At 45.2% G+C, this 14,942-nt stretch overlaps 1 protein-coding gene across 2 annotated transcripts in view; it reads left to right on the plus strand.

Annotated features, from left to right (window-relative positions):
- The first annotated feature begins 1,081 nt into the window (after positions 1–1,081).
- Positions 1,082–14,942, plus strand: part of Myo1d (myosin ID) — a 313,484-nt gene continuing 299,623 nt past the window's right edge. Inside the window, exon 1 of one of the 2 annotated variants that reach the window (XM_052759912.1) lies at positions 1,082–1,430. In XM_052759912.1, the coding sequence (XP_052615872.1) occupies positions 1,336–1,430 (95 nt within the window). In that variant the 5' untranslated portion in view covers positions 1,082–1,335. The remainder of the gene's footprint in view (positions 1,431–14,942) is intronic. The other variant, XM_052759911.1, reaches the window with a different exon arrangement.

The raw sequence follows: 14,942 nt of genomic DNA on the forward strand, positions 1-14,942 counted from the left end.
AAAATGATCAAGGCACCGTCCCCTCTCTTGGCAAGTGTGGGTTGTTGGCAGCTGAAACATGCCAAGGTTCTTCAGTCTAATTTACGCATCTCAAATTCAGCCACAGAGCTGAAGCCCAGCCAGGTCCTGGAGGCCTCTAGATTTCCTAATAGATTCTGCACTGAAGATGGTCCCAACAGAGACACAGGCCTGGAGAGTTGCAGGTGCTGGACAATGTCCCTTACAATGTACTTCCATCAGGAAAATAGTCTATGTTTGGAAAAAAGAAACATTTTAAGATCTCCCAGCCTGTCTTTAAGTTGGAGATCACATACAACTCATTACAACCCATAGACCTAATTTCATGGTTGTATTACATACAATACAACCCCGTACAATAGCTACTTGGACGGTGTAGGGTAATGAGGGGGATATCAAAAAGTTTAGGACGTGGTCTTTTGTGCTAGAAACCTGCAATCATCCTGAGGAGATGATTCATACATATATTAAAAATTTAATAGTACAAGGTAAAGTCTGATGGCATGTTCCAGTGAGTGGAAGGGAAAATAAAGGACCATTGCAAACAGAGGAAGAGTAAACCATGAAGGCTAAATGCGGGGGTTCATAAATCAAATAACCTCCATGAAGTCGCAGCTTCTCCACTTCCTAGCAGTGTGACACGCTACTTAAGTTTGCTAAAATGCTTAGAGTAGCTGTGAGCATTTTGGTGACCTGGAAGTGATCGCGACTATCGCCATCTCCGTTCAGCCACCACTTCAAGGGTGGTGGGTAGCACGCGAGCCCAGGAGAGCGTGAGAGAATCATAATTCGCGCCAAAGCCGCTCAAGTGATGTTTGTAACTCTGTTGCTATCTACTACTGGGCAAGGGGTTGAAGAAGGCAGCAAGGCCTATGTCACCCGGAGTCAGCCGCACACAGCACCCCTTCACGGGAGATGCCCGTGCCTGCCTCTAGGGGGCGCTGCCGCTCAGCCGCCGCGGCTGGCCCGGAGCGCGTCCCCGCCCCGCGCGTGCGCGACGCCCAGGTGAGGAGGCGGCTGGGCCGCGGCTGGGCGGGCTCCTCCGCGGGGCGGAGCCCGAGCGGCCAGGGCGGGGCGGGGCCCAGCCGGACCCAGGCTAGAGGCGGGACCAGCCGCCGCCGTCTCCGTCTCGCCACCACGGCCCCCACACAGCCCGCAGTCACCGCGGGAGGAGCGGAAGCCGCCGGCCTCGCCCGTCCAGAGCCGCGCCGGCCCCCGAGCGCTGAGGAGCCGCGGCCACCTCTCTCCGGCTCGACCCCTCCCGGGCGTGCCGCGCGCCCCCGCCCCGGCCCGAGCGCGCCCACCTGAGCCGGCGCCATGGCGGAGCAGGAGAGCCTGGAATTCGGCAAGGCGGACTTCGTGCTGATGGACACCGTCTCCATGCCCGAGTTCATGGCCAACCTTAGGCTCAGGTGAGCGCGTCGCGGCTGCCATGCTGGGGTTTCCCGAGAGGGGGCGCCGCTGAGGTGCCTCGGGGGTTCGGGGTGCACGGGGGGGGGGCGAGCGGCTCCCGCGAAGGAGTGCGGGACAGGGGTGACAGGGGGGTCCGCGGCGCGGGGTGGTCACGCCTCCCCGAGAGAGGACTCCTCCGTGGTGCGGCCTTGGGGCTCCAGGGTGTGATGAGGTCTAGGGCTGCACTTTTAGGGGTCTGGGGTGGTCCCTGAGTGGTGTCCGGATTGGGGGCGATAGAGGCGTGGTGAGCTTGAGGTCGCTTGGGGCAGCACCAGCCTGCCCTGCTCCAGGTAAGAGATGAGGGCGGGACCTGATGACTTAATGGAACAAAAATAAAGAAAAAGAAAAACTTTCAGGAGCGGAGTGGTGGCCCTGACCGCCCTAGGAAAACGGGAGGGAGGGCTGTTTTAAAAGAGGCTGGCGTTTCTTCCCGCTTTCACGCTTGCTTTTCTTTTCTTTCGTTCTTCCCCCCACTTTTCCCCTGGCATGGTTCCATCCTGCCATTCAGGATGCTATGGAGTGAACCCTGAGCTGTCTGTTCCGGGACACGGGCTATTTTTTAGTTACTCGTTCGACGTAATTAGACACGTTTCCAGACATCGAAGAGACTGCTGTACTTGCCAGTGCCAAGATAAACTGTCTGAATTTGACAAGGCGTCCATGGTTTCAGTTTTTTCAAGCAGTTATGGATGGAGCCCTTGTGTTACTGACATCTTTGAGAATTTAGTCACAACTCAATGCCCCAAAATGGGCTTCCAAGAGGAACTTATTTTAGAAAGTCTTCTATATGTGATTATTTCATTTTTGATAGAGCAATATGTAAGCTGAGTATTAAAGCAGTTTGACTTTAAAAAAAAGTGAAATCTAGTTTCTAAATAGCTTAAAGTGTGTGTGTGTGTGTGTGTGTTCATGTGTTCATTCGTTCTCAGAAGTTTGCTTTGTCTGTTGCTTGTACAGTTTATAGCCAAATATCACTCCTTAAACTTAAAACCTGAAAATCATAATTAGGTTTTCACCGTCAACCTTAATTTCACAATTTAAAAAACCTAGATTACTCTTTGAACCACAAAACAGATAGTTTCATCAGTTCTTTTATATAGTTTAGGGTGACCTTGAACTTTTGATCCTCCTACCTCTTCTTCCTGTATCCTGGGAGTACAGGTGTGCACTACCACACCTGATTTGTGTAGTGCTGGGAATCAAACCTAGAGCTTAGTACATTAGGCAATCCCTCTATCAACAAACAGGGCTGCATCACCAGCCCTCATCTGTTCTGTACCAGGCTCCCTAGTGTCTGGAGCAAGAGTGTGAAGCAGGAACACCTGCCTGAAGGCTGCACCTGCCTACCATAAACTGACCTTGTCTGTGGGCCTCTGTTTCTTAATTATAAAGTAACAAGGACCTCCAGGAGTTTTCAGTGCTTATATTCTAGAACTCTGAGTTTCCTAGGGTAGTAGTCTCAAAGATACACGATATATTCCTAAATAGAGTGTTGCATCCGTCCTCAGAAAGTCCATTCCGAGAGTCCCTGTGGATTCTAAAACCTGAGGATGCTCACCTATAATCCCAGCTACTTGAGAGGGTGATGCTGGAGAATGTGAGTTTAGAGTCAGTCTGGGTAATTTATCAAGACTGCATTAAATTATAGTTAGAGGATGCCTGAGTCCTTAATGTAAACTGACAAGAGTAGTAGCCCCTTTGTGTCTGTGGGACATATATTACAAGAACCCCCCAGTGGATAAACCCTGTATACTATGTTTCCCCTATAACACCATACCTATGATCAACTTTATAAATTTGACACAGTAAGAGATTAAAAATTACTGATATAAAACAGAACTATTATAGCACTATACCGTAATAAAAATTAGGTCGAGTTTCTTGTGGTTTCTCATTCAAAAGATGGTTTTATGTCATAGTCACCTTCATTGATAGCATATAGCTGAGACGGCATAAAATGAAGTTTGGATAAGGGAGTCTTATTTGCATAGCCTGTCTTACACATATCTTCCTGTATTTTCTTCTTTGCAGTCCCAGGGACTGAACTCAGGGCCTTGTATGCATTAGGCAAGTGCTCTACCACTGAGTTACATCTCTAGCCCCTGCTGTTTTTAAAATCATATCTAGGTTACTTAGAATACCAAATACACCATGATGCTATGTAGATAGTTGTCATATATTATATTATATTATATTATATTATATTATATTATATTATATTATATTATATGGGGATAATAACAAGAAAAAGACAACACTGTTAGCACTGATATAGTGATATAGTTTTTTTTCAAATCTTTTCAGTTCTCAGTTGATTGAGAATATAGAACCAGCAGTTACAGAAAGCCAACTACAAATTTGTATCCATTGCACTATAATAGCATGATGCACTTGTCTGGGGGGTTGGTTGTTTTTATTTTATTTATTTATTTTTATTTATTTATGAATAGTCTTCCTATGTGTAGCCTCAAGCTTAAAGCAATCCTCTTCATTCTCCTGAGTTCTGGAATTACTAACATGTGACAACATGTTTTATATGTTCATTTTAAGCCAAAGTTTAGATGCCCAACTTTTATATAAATGGCCTCAAATGCCATCTTAATCAAAATGATATAATTATAGCTATAAGCAGTACTATGGTGGTTCAGAGTCAGTGACAGAGATTCAGCTTTTCATTTGTCTACTTTCTTGCTATGGTCTATGGATATCTTATTTCAACATCTCTGTATCTTTATCATTTTTTAAGACTAGGGTCATTTTGAGGTTAAATTAGTTAATATATATAAATCCAAAGACAACTTCCTGGCAAATACTTATTAGCAATACTGTTAAAAGCTTTCTCAAGTTGCACATAAAGTAGAGAAAGAGTTATGTAAAATAATAATTTCACAAATTAAACTTGTTCCAACTTATTTGAGATTCTACCCTTCCCCCGTGATGGAGCTGTGTGCTTTGAGAAGTCTCTTTAGAAGTAAGCTGCTGTCAATTACTAAGCATTGCATTTTATCAGACATCAAGTACATTTGCTAAGTACATGCTCCATGCATGACACAACAGTTAACACGAATACAGTGTCTTATTTTAACTTCCATACAGCCTATGCACGACACACATGGTGTGGCAGTAGCCAGAACTTTGAGGAACTTTCTGAGTTTGAAGTTGAAGGCTTAGAGTCCGAGTTAAACTAGTTTTTAAAACTTCCCTTTTGCCAGATATGGTAGCCTGCTCCTGTAACACCAGCATTCAGGAGGTTGAGGCAGGAAACCTGCGAATTCGAGTCTAGCATGGGGTACATAGTGAAATCCTGTCTTACAAACCACCCCCCACCCCAACAGAAGAGAAAAGGCAAAGGAAAGAAAATCACCTCCCCATCCCTCTGCAACAGAGTTCAATGGTTGTGGCTTTTAAAAATGAATACCATCATTATTACTATTGCCAGTGCTGAGTGTCTAACCCAGGCCTTTGCATGTCAAGAAAGTGTTCTACTACTAAGTTTGCCCTGCAGCTTTCTTCTTTTTAAGTAAATCAAAGGACAACATTTAGAATGTTTTTCTAAGGCTTTCACATTCATTGGTTGCAAGCTTTCAAAGGTTTGAATTATTAGATCTTTAGGGAGAACCTGACTTGTGTGTTCACAGCAGAGAGTGGTATAATTGAACTTTGTTTAAGGTACTCTGGAGGATGAGATGGGTGGATGCAAAGAATTAGGAGTATGATCTGTCCCTTATCTCTAAGGAACAGATGCCAGTGAACATGGGGAGAAAGGTGGCAATTGCTATTAATTTAGCAAACAGAAAGTGAGACAAGCTTTACGGAGCTAAGATGGCCATTTGCCAAGTGATTCCACAAACGTAGTTGTTCTGGAAGTTCAAAAGAGGGAGAAACGCCACAGCTTGACTCAGAACCACCCTGAAGAGAAGTTGAGCTAAGTCCCAGAGGATGAGTAGTGCTCATCTAGGTAGACCTGTGGGTGGAGAACATTCCAGGTGGATACAGTGGCATGAGTAGGGGAGGGTGGCATGAAGGCTGACTGTGTTTAGATGGTAGTGAATGAGCTGCGCTGTCTGCAGAGGAGTTGGTGTTGGGGATCTGTGGGAGGAATCATGAGCTCTCATTAGCTGGATTCCTGGCTAATGCTCAGATTTCCAGTCCGCCTTTTCCCTGCCAATCAGAATCCAGGGTGCTTAGATACCTGTATTGTGTTTGCTGCTTCTGTTGCTTTGGGTGGGTAGGTGGGTCTCACTACATCACCAAGGCTGACCTCAAACTCATGATCCTCCTGCCTCTGCTTCCATGTGCTGGGATTACAGGTGTGTGACACCGCAGCCAACATTTGTATGTGTGTAACTCTGAGAGTTGGCTATGATTCTCATTACACAGATCATCAAGTGCTCAGCTGTTAATGCCCTGAAGCCTTAAACATAGTGCCAGCTAAGGGTGGCACCATACCTTCTTTTATAGCTATAAATCCCAACCCAGATTTAAAACCACCCTCTCTGATAGTTTAAACTTCCTGTCATCTTGTCATCCCCCGTCCCTGACTGAATTTAACTGTGAGTTCCTGGAACTTGTTGCTGTGTCTTTTGGCTCTCCAGTTCCCTTTATTTACAGATGACCAGGAATCACCTTGGCAGACCACATACTAAGATGAGACGTTAAAAAGGTTTCAACACGGGTGGCTTGGGTTCCACCTGGTATATTCTTTTGGCTGTCAGCAGGTGAAATGGGAGGTGTCTGATTGAGGGGTGGATGCAGGTGGATGCAAATGAAATTCCTGAAGGGTTCCTGTTACTCCTGCCTTTCCTCATACGGGCTCCAGTTTATGCTCCTTATACTGGAATGTCTGGTCCTGTGATTTCTGCCTGGCTCTTCTGCACAGACTGCTTCCTTCCTTTTTAGGGTCTGTAACGTACAGTATGAAGTACCAAAGGCTGCAGTTACTTCAGACGTCTGTGACATCAAAACTTGATTTTAATTTTCTCCGCAGTGGAAATTTTCCATCACTGTGCTGGGCACACAGTACATTCCTTTGTGGTTTCTGTATTGTGGCTAGAGAAGAGAGGAATGTTTCAGTTACTTTTAGTGAAACTTTTATGACATTGGGTGTGGCAGTGTACACCTGTCAATCCCAGCTTCTCGGAGTCCACGTCAGGAGAATTTTGAGTTCAAACCAGCTTGGACTACATAATAAGACTGCCCCAATAGTCAAATAAATAAATAATTTTAAAACTTTTTAAATATCATTTTCAGTTTGGAATTGTCTTTTCAGAGCTAGTGGTGTAGGTCTGTAGTGTAATTCATAGGATGTGCAACCTAGCATGGGCAAGGCCCTGGGTTTAGACCCTGGCACCATCTAAAGGAAAAGACAACAACAACAACAAAAGAATTGGATTGTTTTCTGCTTTTCCTCTCTTGGAACTAAAGCTTTATTTTTGAACATTTACTCCAATCACTGTAATTTTACTCTATTCATACTGCCTGCACGAGCTTGTGTGCATGTGTGCGTGCGTGCGTGCGTGCGTGCGTGCATTCGTGCATGCATGTGTGTGTGTAGGCCAACTCCAAGTATTATCTACCTTTAAAAATACTTTTGAGACAGAGTCTCTCACTAGCCTGGAGCTCACTAAGTAGGCTAGCTAACCAGAGAGCTCCAGGGATCTACCTACCTGTGATTGCCTTCCCAGCATTGGGGTTCCAAGTGCCACCACACCTGTCTGGAATTTTTGCTTGCATTCAGGGTCCAACTCAGGACTTCCTAATTGTAAGTCAAACACTACTGACTGAACTATCTCCTCAGCACCCCCCTCTAAAAATGGATGTAGGTGAGTGTGTGTATATGGACAGGGTAATGTTAAAGAGATGGCGCCGGTTAGTGTGAGTAAGCGTATCTGAGAAGATTCAATTTGTATTTCTTGCTCTTGTAACAAAATCTCCCAGTGTCTTGAGGCTCCCTTCTCTCCCTCCCAGAAGTCTCCTGTGAAAAGAAGAGGCTTGTTCTATTATTTCTCTTTAATTTTTCAGTGGAGGTGGTTGTGGCAAAGTCCTTTCTCGGTTTCTAAATGGTCTGTGCCCATGAGTGTGATTCCTAGCAAGGGCTTCCTGTTGTATGATCAGACACAATCCACTTGAGACCCGCCCCTGACACTCAGGCCACATTCTGCTCTCCTTGTAGCCACTTGTTTGGGGCAGGGAGCCCTGGCTTCCTCCTCTTCTAGCTTGACCTATTCCTGTTCCTGAGTCTTTCCAGCATCCCCACCAGTTTCTGATCCTTTCTGAGTGCACTGTTAGGTGAATGGCAGGGAACACCTAGCTGGTCCTCATCACCCTCACATAACTGTCTGCTGAAATGCAAAATGTGGGCTGCGGTTCAGGAGTGGACTTGAGCTGAGATCACTGTCTCTGAGAAATGTGCTTCTCAGTTGATGTGAAATGTGGTAGGCTTCCTACCATCATTTGCTGTTGCTACTTTGAGGATAAAGCATCAACTCAGCCACATTTATTTTGTAGTGCGGGGGGTTGAACCCATTGCCTCATGCATGCTAGGCTCTACCACTGAGCTACACGCCAGTTCCTCTTTCTTTTAACCTGTGCCTATTATGTCTTTGCTCAGAGCAGATTTTTCCAGTGAGGCTGTTGACATTGTGAGTGGATAAGGCTTCATTATGAGGGCTCTTCTATGCCCTGAGGGGTATCTAACAACATCTACCTACTAGATGTAAGAATTACACCTGGGGAAAATTGTCTCCAGTTGAGAACCTCTGGCCTAGGCTGTTCTTACTCCCTGGACTGACTGCTCCCCCTCACTGCCGCCCTCATTCCCTCCCTGCTTATCACACCCTTTCTTCCTCCTCTAGACCAGTTCTAAGAAGTCTTTCCCAATCCCACAAGACAGAGGTGATGATACTCTGTGCACCTAGGGCACAGACACACTTGTTCACAACTGTAAAAGTCTTGATCACATCTGTTGTTTTCTGCGTGTGTACTTCTTTCCTTGCTAACCTGTGGCATAGTCAGTCAAAGACAGAATTTCTGAAGGTAGACCCAAGTCCTCTGGTACTTTGAAACCCAGTGCTGTTGGAGAACCATCTTTAAGAAAATACAAATTGTGGCTATAAAATTGGGTAGAGGGCTTAGGACAGGGAAGGTGTGAGTGACTGAGAAGCAGGCTTTTTGTTTCCCGTCATGCCACAGAGTTGGCACCTGTGTGCTCAGCACAACTCAAGTAGTCAAGTGTTGGGTAAATGGTTTTCGGCCAGAAGAACTCTCAATTCTAAGTGTATGTCAGTCATACAGGCCTATAACCCCAGGTACTTGGGAGACTGAAGCAGGGTGATTGTAAGCAAGGTCTGTATGAACTGCAGAGTGAGGTCAAGGACAGACTTGAAATTTATGGAGACTCTGTCTCAAATTGCAAAGAAAAAAGAGGGCTGTGGTTGGGCACAGTAATCCAAATTACTTGTAATCCCAGGATTTGGGAAGTGGAGGCAGGAGGATCAGGAGTTGAGAGCCAGTGTCGACTAGTGAGTTTGATGCCAGCCTGGGCTGTGTGGAACCCCCACCCCTCTCTTTCTCAAACAAACACCCAAAACAAAAAGAGAAAGCTAGGGATGTAGCTCAGTAGATTTCTTGGCCTAGCACTCAGCGGCTCCAGGTTCAATCTTCAGTACCACCCTCCCCTACAAAGAGGAAGAAAAGGCATATAACCCTCTCAGTGTTATCCTTGTTTGCGGGCTGGGGAGGAGGGGAGTTATGGAACTTAATAGGCAGACAGCAGCTAGCGACTCACATGCTGCCGTAGAACTCTGCCCACATCCAGTAAGCCATTGAATCATTGGAAACTTTGGTGAACAAAGTTTTCCCTTCCTTACCAGACCCTGGGTGGCCTTCACACAATGTAAACCCACCATGGGTTCAGCGCTTCAGTTCAAACTCTTCCTCCTTAGATTTAGAGGAGAGGTGAATGGCACACTAAATCTTTTTGGCTTCCATATAAAATTCTTTGGCAACTGCTTTTGGAAATGGACAGGCTGCTCTGTGCCTGTTTTGCACATTGGCTTCAGATTGGAACAAAAATGGGAATTTGGGTTTTGGAGCTGCCATTTGGAGTGAATCACCCCCACCGCCTTGTTTCCTCTCTTCTGTGACAGACTTCCAAGACTATTTTTATTCAGGGTCATTTCTTGACCCTGTAGACTTCTGCTGAGTTTAGCTCCCAAATAGAGCCAGATGTGGAAGGAATCAAGCACTCCGAAGTCACTATTTGTTTCTTTCACTACAGGCTTCGGAAAGGATTGACTCTTAGATTTGCTTGACTTTGAGCAGGACCGGTGCATTTGCTATAGATGGACAGGTTTGCATAATGATCTGCATGCACTTCTCTGTTCTGAGCTAGCCTTATGTGGAGAGCTAGCAGCTCAGGGATGTTCTCACCAATGTCTGAGCCAGCCCAGCCAACAGAACCCTGATCAAACACTAACCCCATTTTCTGATCATTTCCTAAAGACAGGGTTGGGCCATTGTGTTGTTGCCCAGGCACTACTGAGTCCATTTCAAGGGGGAACTTCTGTGGTCTTCAGTGGCTCCAACCCTAATGGTAGCTTCCACCATGTATACAACCACTGACATCACTGAAAATGTCAGCTCTATTCATAGGTTGGAGTGAGAGGGTAAGCCTCCTTCTAATTTTCTTTTAAATCCCTTGATAGACTTGACAGTTTTATTTCCTGGGGAAACAGGCTTCTTTCATCTGACTGCTCTATAATTATTGGTTAGGGCTCTTGAAGAGATCTATGTTTTCCATACTTTAGTTTGGGGACATTTGTGTGGTAGAAGAGAAGGGAAATGCTTGCCACAGGGAGAGTGGAAAGCACGCAGACTTTGAAGCCTGCCTGCCCCAACTCCCAATCTCAGTTTCCTTTTGCTTTTTACTAGCACTATGATTTAGGCTCTCTAGACCTCAGTGTCATTCTGTGTGGACAGCGATCACCCTCTAGGGTTACTGGGATGAAATCATCTGTGTGGAAAGGGTCTGGTCAGGGCTTCGTTTAATTTCCACTTCACTCATGTTGACTCTTCCCTTCTCCTTCCCATAGTGTCTTCCCTCCCTGCCCCGCCCTGCCCCTGTGAGTGCTTGAAGTAGCTGTGTTCTTCCTCCCCCAGTAAAATGGAGGAGTCATTTGTTTTGGTTTTATCTGGGAGGCAAGGATGAAAAAGGTCCTGGGAAGTATTCTGGTTGCCTTGTAGAGAAAGCAAGATGTGTCCCATGTTCTACCTGGTTCCTCTAAGCCTCCCTTATGGGAATAATGGGCTATTGTAAAATTAAGTGATAGCGTCTGAATAGGTGGCCAGAACACAGCAGGTCTTCAGTGAATGCTTAACCCCCTGGTCCAGCCCCTTGGACTGAACATTCCCTGGCCATGCTCAGTTCATTTTGTAACCGCCGCCAAAAACAATCGCTTCTGCAAGAGTACCTCTGTTTACTTCCTGAAAACCATCTCAAACTCCCCACAGCAAGCACTTGTGCAACATTTGATTCTTCATGCCATGTTCTTTGCTCTCCTCCGAGTTGGTAGCATTGGTCCTCAGATCTAGACACTGATAGCCATGTGATAAACTTGTAAGCAGAGAGTCTTTAAAAATAAAACAACCCTGAAACCAATTTCCTTATGTAACTGTGGATTCTATATGATTTTCTTGTACTCCCCAGCTTTAAGCTGGAGACTACTTGAATTCTCTCTGAGCCCTGTCCTGAGTACTTTACTAGGGCTTTCCTGTGGAAGTCACTCTTTGAGAGATAGCTTATTGGGGTAAAGGATGTATTAATGAATGAATCAATGTGAAATGAAATATGGAGCCCAAGTAAACAGTGCAGATAATTCATCATTCTAAGTACTCCCTAGATATATTTTTTAAAAGAACTGATGACAACATAATGAAGAGCTAGCTGTACATATGTATATATTACAGCCCAGGGAGGATTGAGAATTGAGATTGGAAGTGGCTTGGGCATACTCCCTAGAAGAGGCACAAGCTGAGCAGACCCTTGGTGGAAAAGAGCTGTCTCTCATTGGAAACTGTTTTTCCTGCTGCCTTCTTGCCTGAGCCTCCCTGGATGGCTTTTCTTCTGTTTCTTCCTACTCAGTGTGAATGGGCTGGCCATGCTGCTAGCCAGCTTCCATTGCACAAAGCTTCTTTCCCCATAATGCCTGCACCTTTTTAGTTTTCTCTTAAGTTGTCTTACAATTAGAGATTAAGTTGAATTCATAAAAATTCTCTTAAAAAGTCATATACTACCAGGCATGGTGACTTGCATGTATAATCCCAACCCTTGAGAGAGTCTGAGGCAGAAGGATAACCCTGAGTTAAAAGCCATTCTGGGTAGGCCAGCCTGGGATATAGAGTATATTTCATAAAACCAAAAGGAGAACAAGACATTGATATTCACCCACACACCCTCTCTGGGATCACATACTTCTGAGGCAGCCTAGGCACACTAGTGTACATTGGCCTAGTGTGGTTACTCTCTTTCATGCCTCTCTGTGGTCCTCCGCTGGAATGAGGGACTAGAGTTTTCATTTCTGAGAAGTGAGTTTGCTTTGTGATGCTGAGGAGACAGATCTGGGATGGAGTGCTAAATGCCATTGTGAAGGGGTGTGCACGGTATTGTAGTTCAGTTTATTCCTGAGGAGGCTAGTCCTTGTGACAAGGGAGAGTGGCCAAGGAAAACTTTGCACAATTACAATTGCTGGCTCATCTGAGTCTAGAAGAGGACAGGGAACAGGAAATCTCCCCTCCCTTTATCTTAGGCTCAGTTACTGAACTTCTGAGACTCAGCACCCAGACTGTTGTGTACTGGGATCATGACACTGTGGGCGGGAGATGTTTGTGAGCCAGCCTGTGAATTAGATCATGGCTTCCAACATTTCCTGATGAAATGGAATGGTCTACTTGTGGAAAGCAGGGCATTTTAAAGCAAAGGATTCCAGTAAGAGGCTTGAACAGTTGAAAAAGTGTATCAAGACCATCATCTAGCTCCTTGTCCATACTGTGCCCCCTTGTGATTTCCCCCATGTCCTAGCTCTACCCTAGAAAGTACCCCGACTTACAGTCCCCACACAGCTGCTTCATGGCTGTTGCCATTCTGACTAACTAGGACTCCCTCCATCTCCCCCACATGCTGTTCAGCTCACAGCATAGCAGTAGAGCTCACTTTAGTGTGATTAGAGCATTGACTCTAACATGGCTGTTGCCATTCTGACTAACTAGGACTCCCTTCATCTCCCCCCCACATTCTGTTCAGCTCACAGCATAGCAGTAGAGCTCACTTTCGTGTGCTTAGAGCATTGACTCTAACATGGCTGTTGCCATTCTGACTAACTAGGACTCCCTTCATCTCCCCCCACATTCTGTTCAGCTCACAGCATAGCAGTAGAGCTCACTTTCGTGTGCTTAGAGCATTGACTCTAACATGGCTGTTGCCATTCTGACTAACTAGGACTCCCTCCATCTCCCCCACATTCTGTTCAGCTCACAGCATAGCAGTAGAGCTCACTTTAGTGTGATTAGAGCATTGACTCTAACATGGCTGTTGCCATTCTGACTAACTAGGACTCCCTTCATCTCCCCCCACATTCTGCTCAGCTCACAGCATAGCAGTAGAGCTCACTTTCGTGTGCTTAGAGCATTGACTCTAACATGGCTGTTACGCTTTACTAGAAAGACTGCTTACTGCTGAACATGATTTTTTCCTACAGGAGCCACAGGCCTAGTACCAAGTTCTAATATGTCCTTCCGGAATGATTGTAAGGCATACGAAGGAGCAAACACACTTTCTTTTAATTTCTCCTTTCCATATCTCTCCCATGATTATATTACTGTCTTGATTAAAAAAATAATAATTTACCATTTACACAGAAGGTTCACATAAGCAATAGAAGCAATTTAATTGGTTCCAAAAAAAAAAAAAATGGTTTCACCTAAAACAATGAAGCAGACACCAAGAGAAACTCAAACAATTTTTCTTTCTGTGACCACAAAGTCGGCTTTGAGGACTTGTACCATGGAGGATCATCTGCAGCGGCTGTCTGAGGCTACTGGCCCATTTCAGACCTGCTTTGTCTGCAGTATCAAGTCAAGAAAAATGCCATAGTCAATTTTTAAAAAGGTCAAACACTGTCGAGAACACTTAGACTTATTTTGAAAGACCCTACCATTAGACTTGTGATGATCCATCTACCTCTGCCTCTAGAACACTGGATTTCAGGCCTGTGTCACTGTGCCCAGCTTCATTTACTGTGTTTACTGTATGCCTTTTCCTTGTTGTGTTTTGTGTATCATGACTTTTCTGTTGTAACTTCAGTCTTTGGGAACATAGGAAAATAAAATTAGCATTTCTCTCAGGGGAGGAGGTACTATAATATGTTTGGGGGTCTTTGTGAAATGGTGACTCCCTCTTTTTTCTTTCAAAAGTTTGTAAAGGAACTGGAGAGATGGCTCAGTGATTAAGAGTTTGGATCCCAGCACCCACATTGGGCAGTTTCACAACCACCTGTAACTCTAGCCCTGAGAGGATTCCACACCTTCCTCTGGCCTCTACAGACACACACACACACACACACACACACACACACACACACACACACACACACACACACACGAGTCTTAGGAAAAAGAGTTGTAGAACTTAGGCATGTGATACCTGAGCCATAAGATAAGGTAGAAACCATGGCCAAGTGTCCTGTAACATTGAACACTCAGACATTGTTGCTCACTTTAGCCAGTTAACTGCATTTTCACCATACCCCCCAACTTTTCACAGCATCGTGATGCCTTCGTTCAGCTTTTTTATCATTTGTCGAGTGTCCACAAGGCAGACACTTTCATATAGCAAGTCCAGTGACCATACTTATTTTCATGGTGCTTTTTAGAAATCAGTACTCTGTATTATTCCTGGCCAGAGAGGTGCGTAGGAGCAGCCTTGGATTCAAAGTAGGGTCGAATAAGGCTTTGGGCCACCTGCTTTCTGTGGCTTTCAGCAGAGCAGTTCTGCTATGGACTGAGGTTCCAGAGATTTCTCCGTTTGGAAAAAGCACCAGGCATTGAGAAAGCAGCTTATAAACTACTGCTACAGACTTAGAGCTTTAGCCTCAGAAACATGTGCACCCCAAAATTAGAGATCCTCCCAACCAAAAGCAAAAGTGGTAGTGCCATATAAAACAAACCAAGGAGACAAATGAGCTCTGTAGTTATACATGGCTGCACCACTCTCGGTGCTTTGGTTCTCAGAGTCTGCATGGCCTAGCCTTAAAATGTGAATGCGTCTTACATTACAAGGCTATTACCAAGTGAGATGTGCATTGTTTTGTTTTGAAACAGGGTCTCACAATGTAGGCCTGGCTGTCCTGGAATTCCTATGTAGATCAACTTGCCTCTGCCTCCTGAGTGCTGAGATTAAAGGCATGCACCACCGTGCC

This window comes from Peromyscus californicus, unplaced genomic scaffold, assembly GCF_007827085.1.
Source record: "Peromyscus californicus insignis strain IS unplaced genomic scaffold, ASM782708v3 Scaffold_3__1_contigs__length_106647218, whole genome shotgun sequence".
Classification (NCBI taxonomy): domain Eukaryota; kingdom Metazoa; phylum Chordata; class Mammalia; order Rodentia; family Cricetidae; genus Peromyscus; species Peromyscus californicus.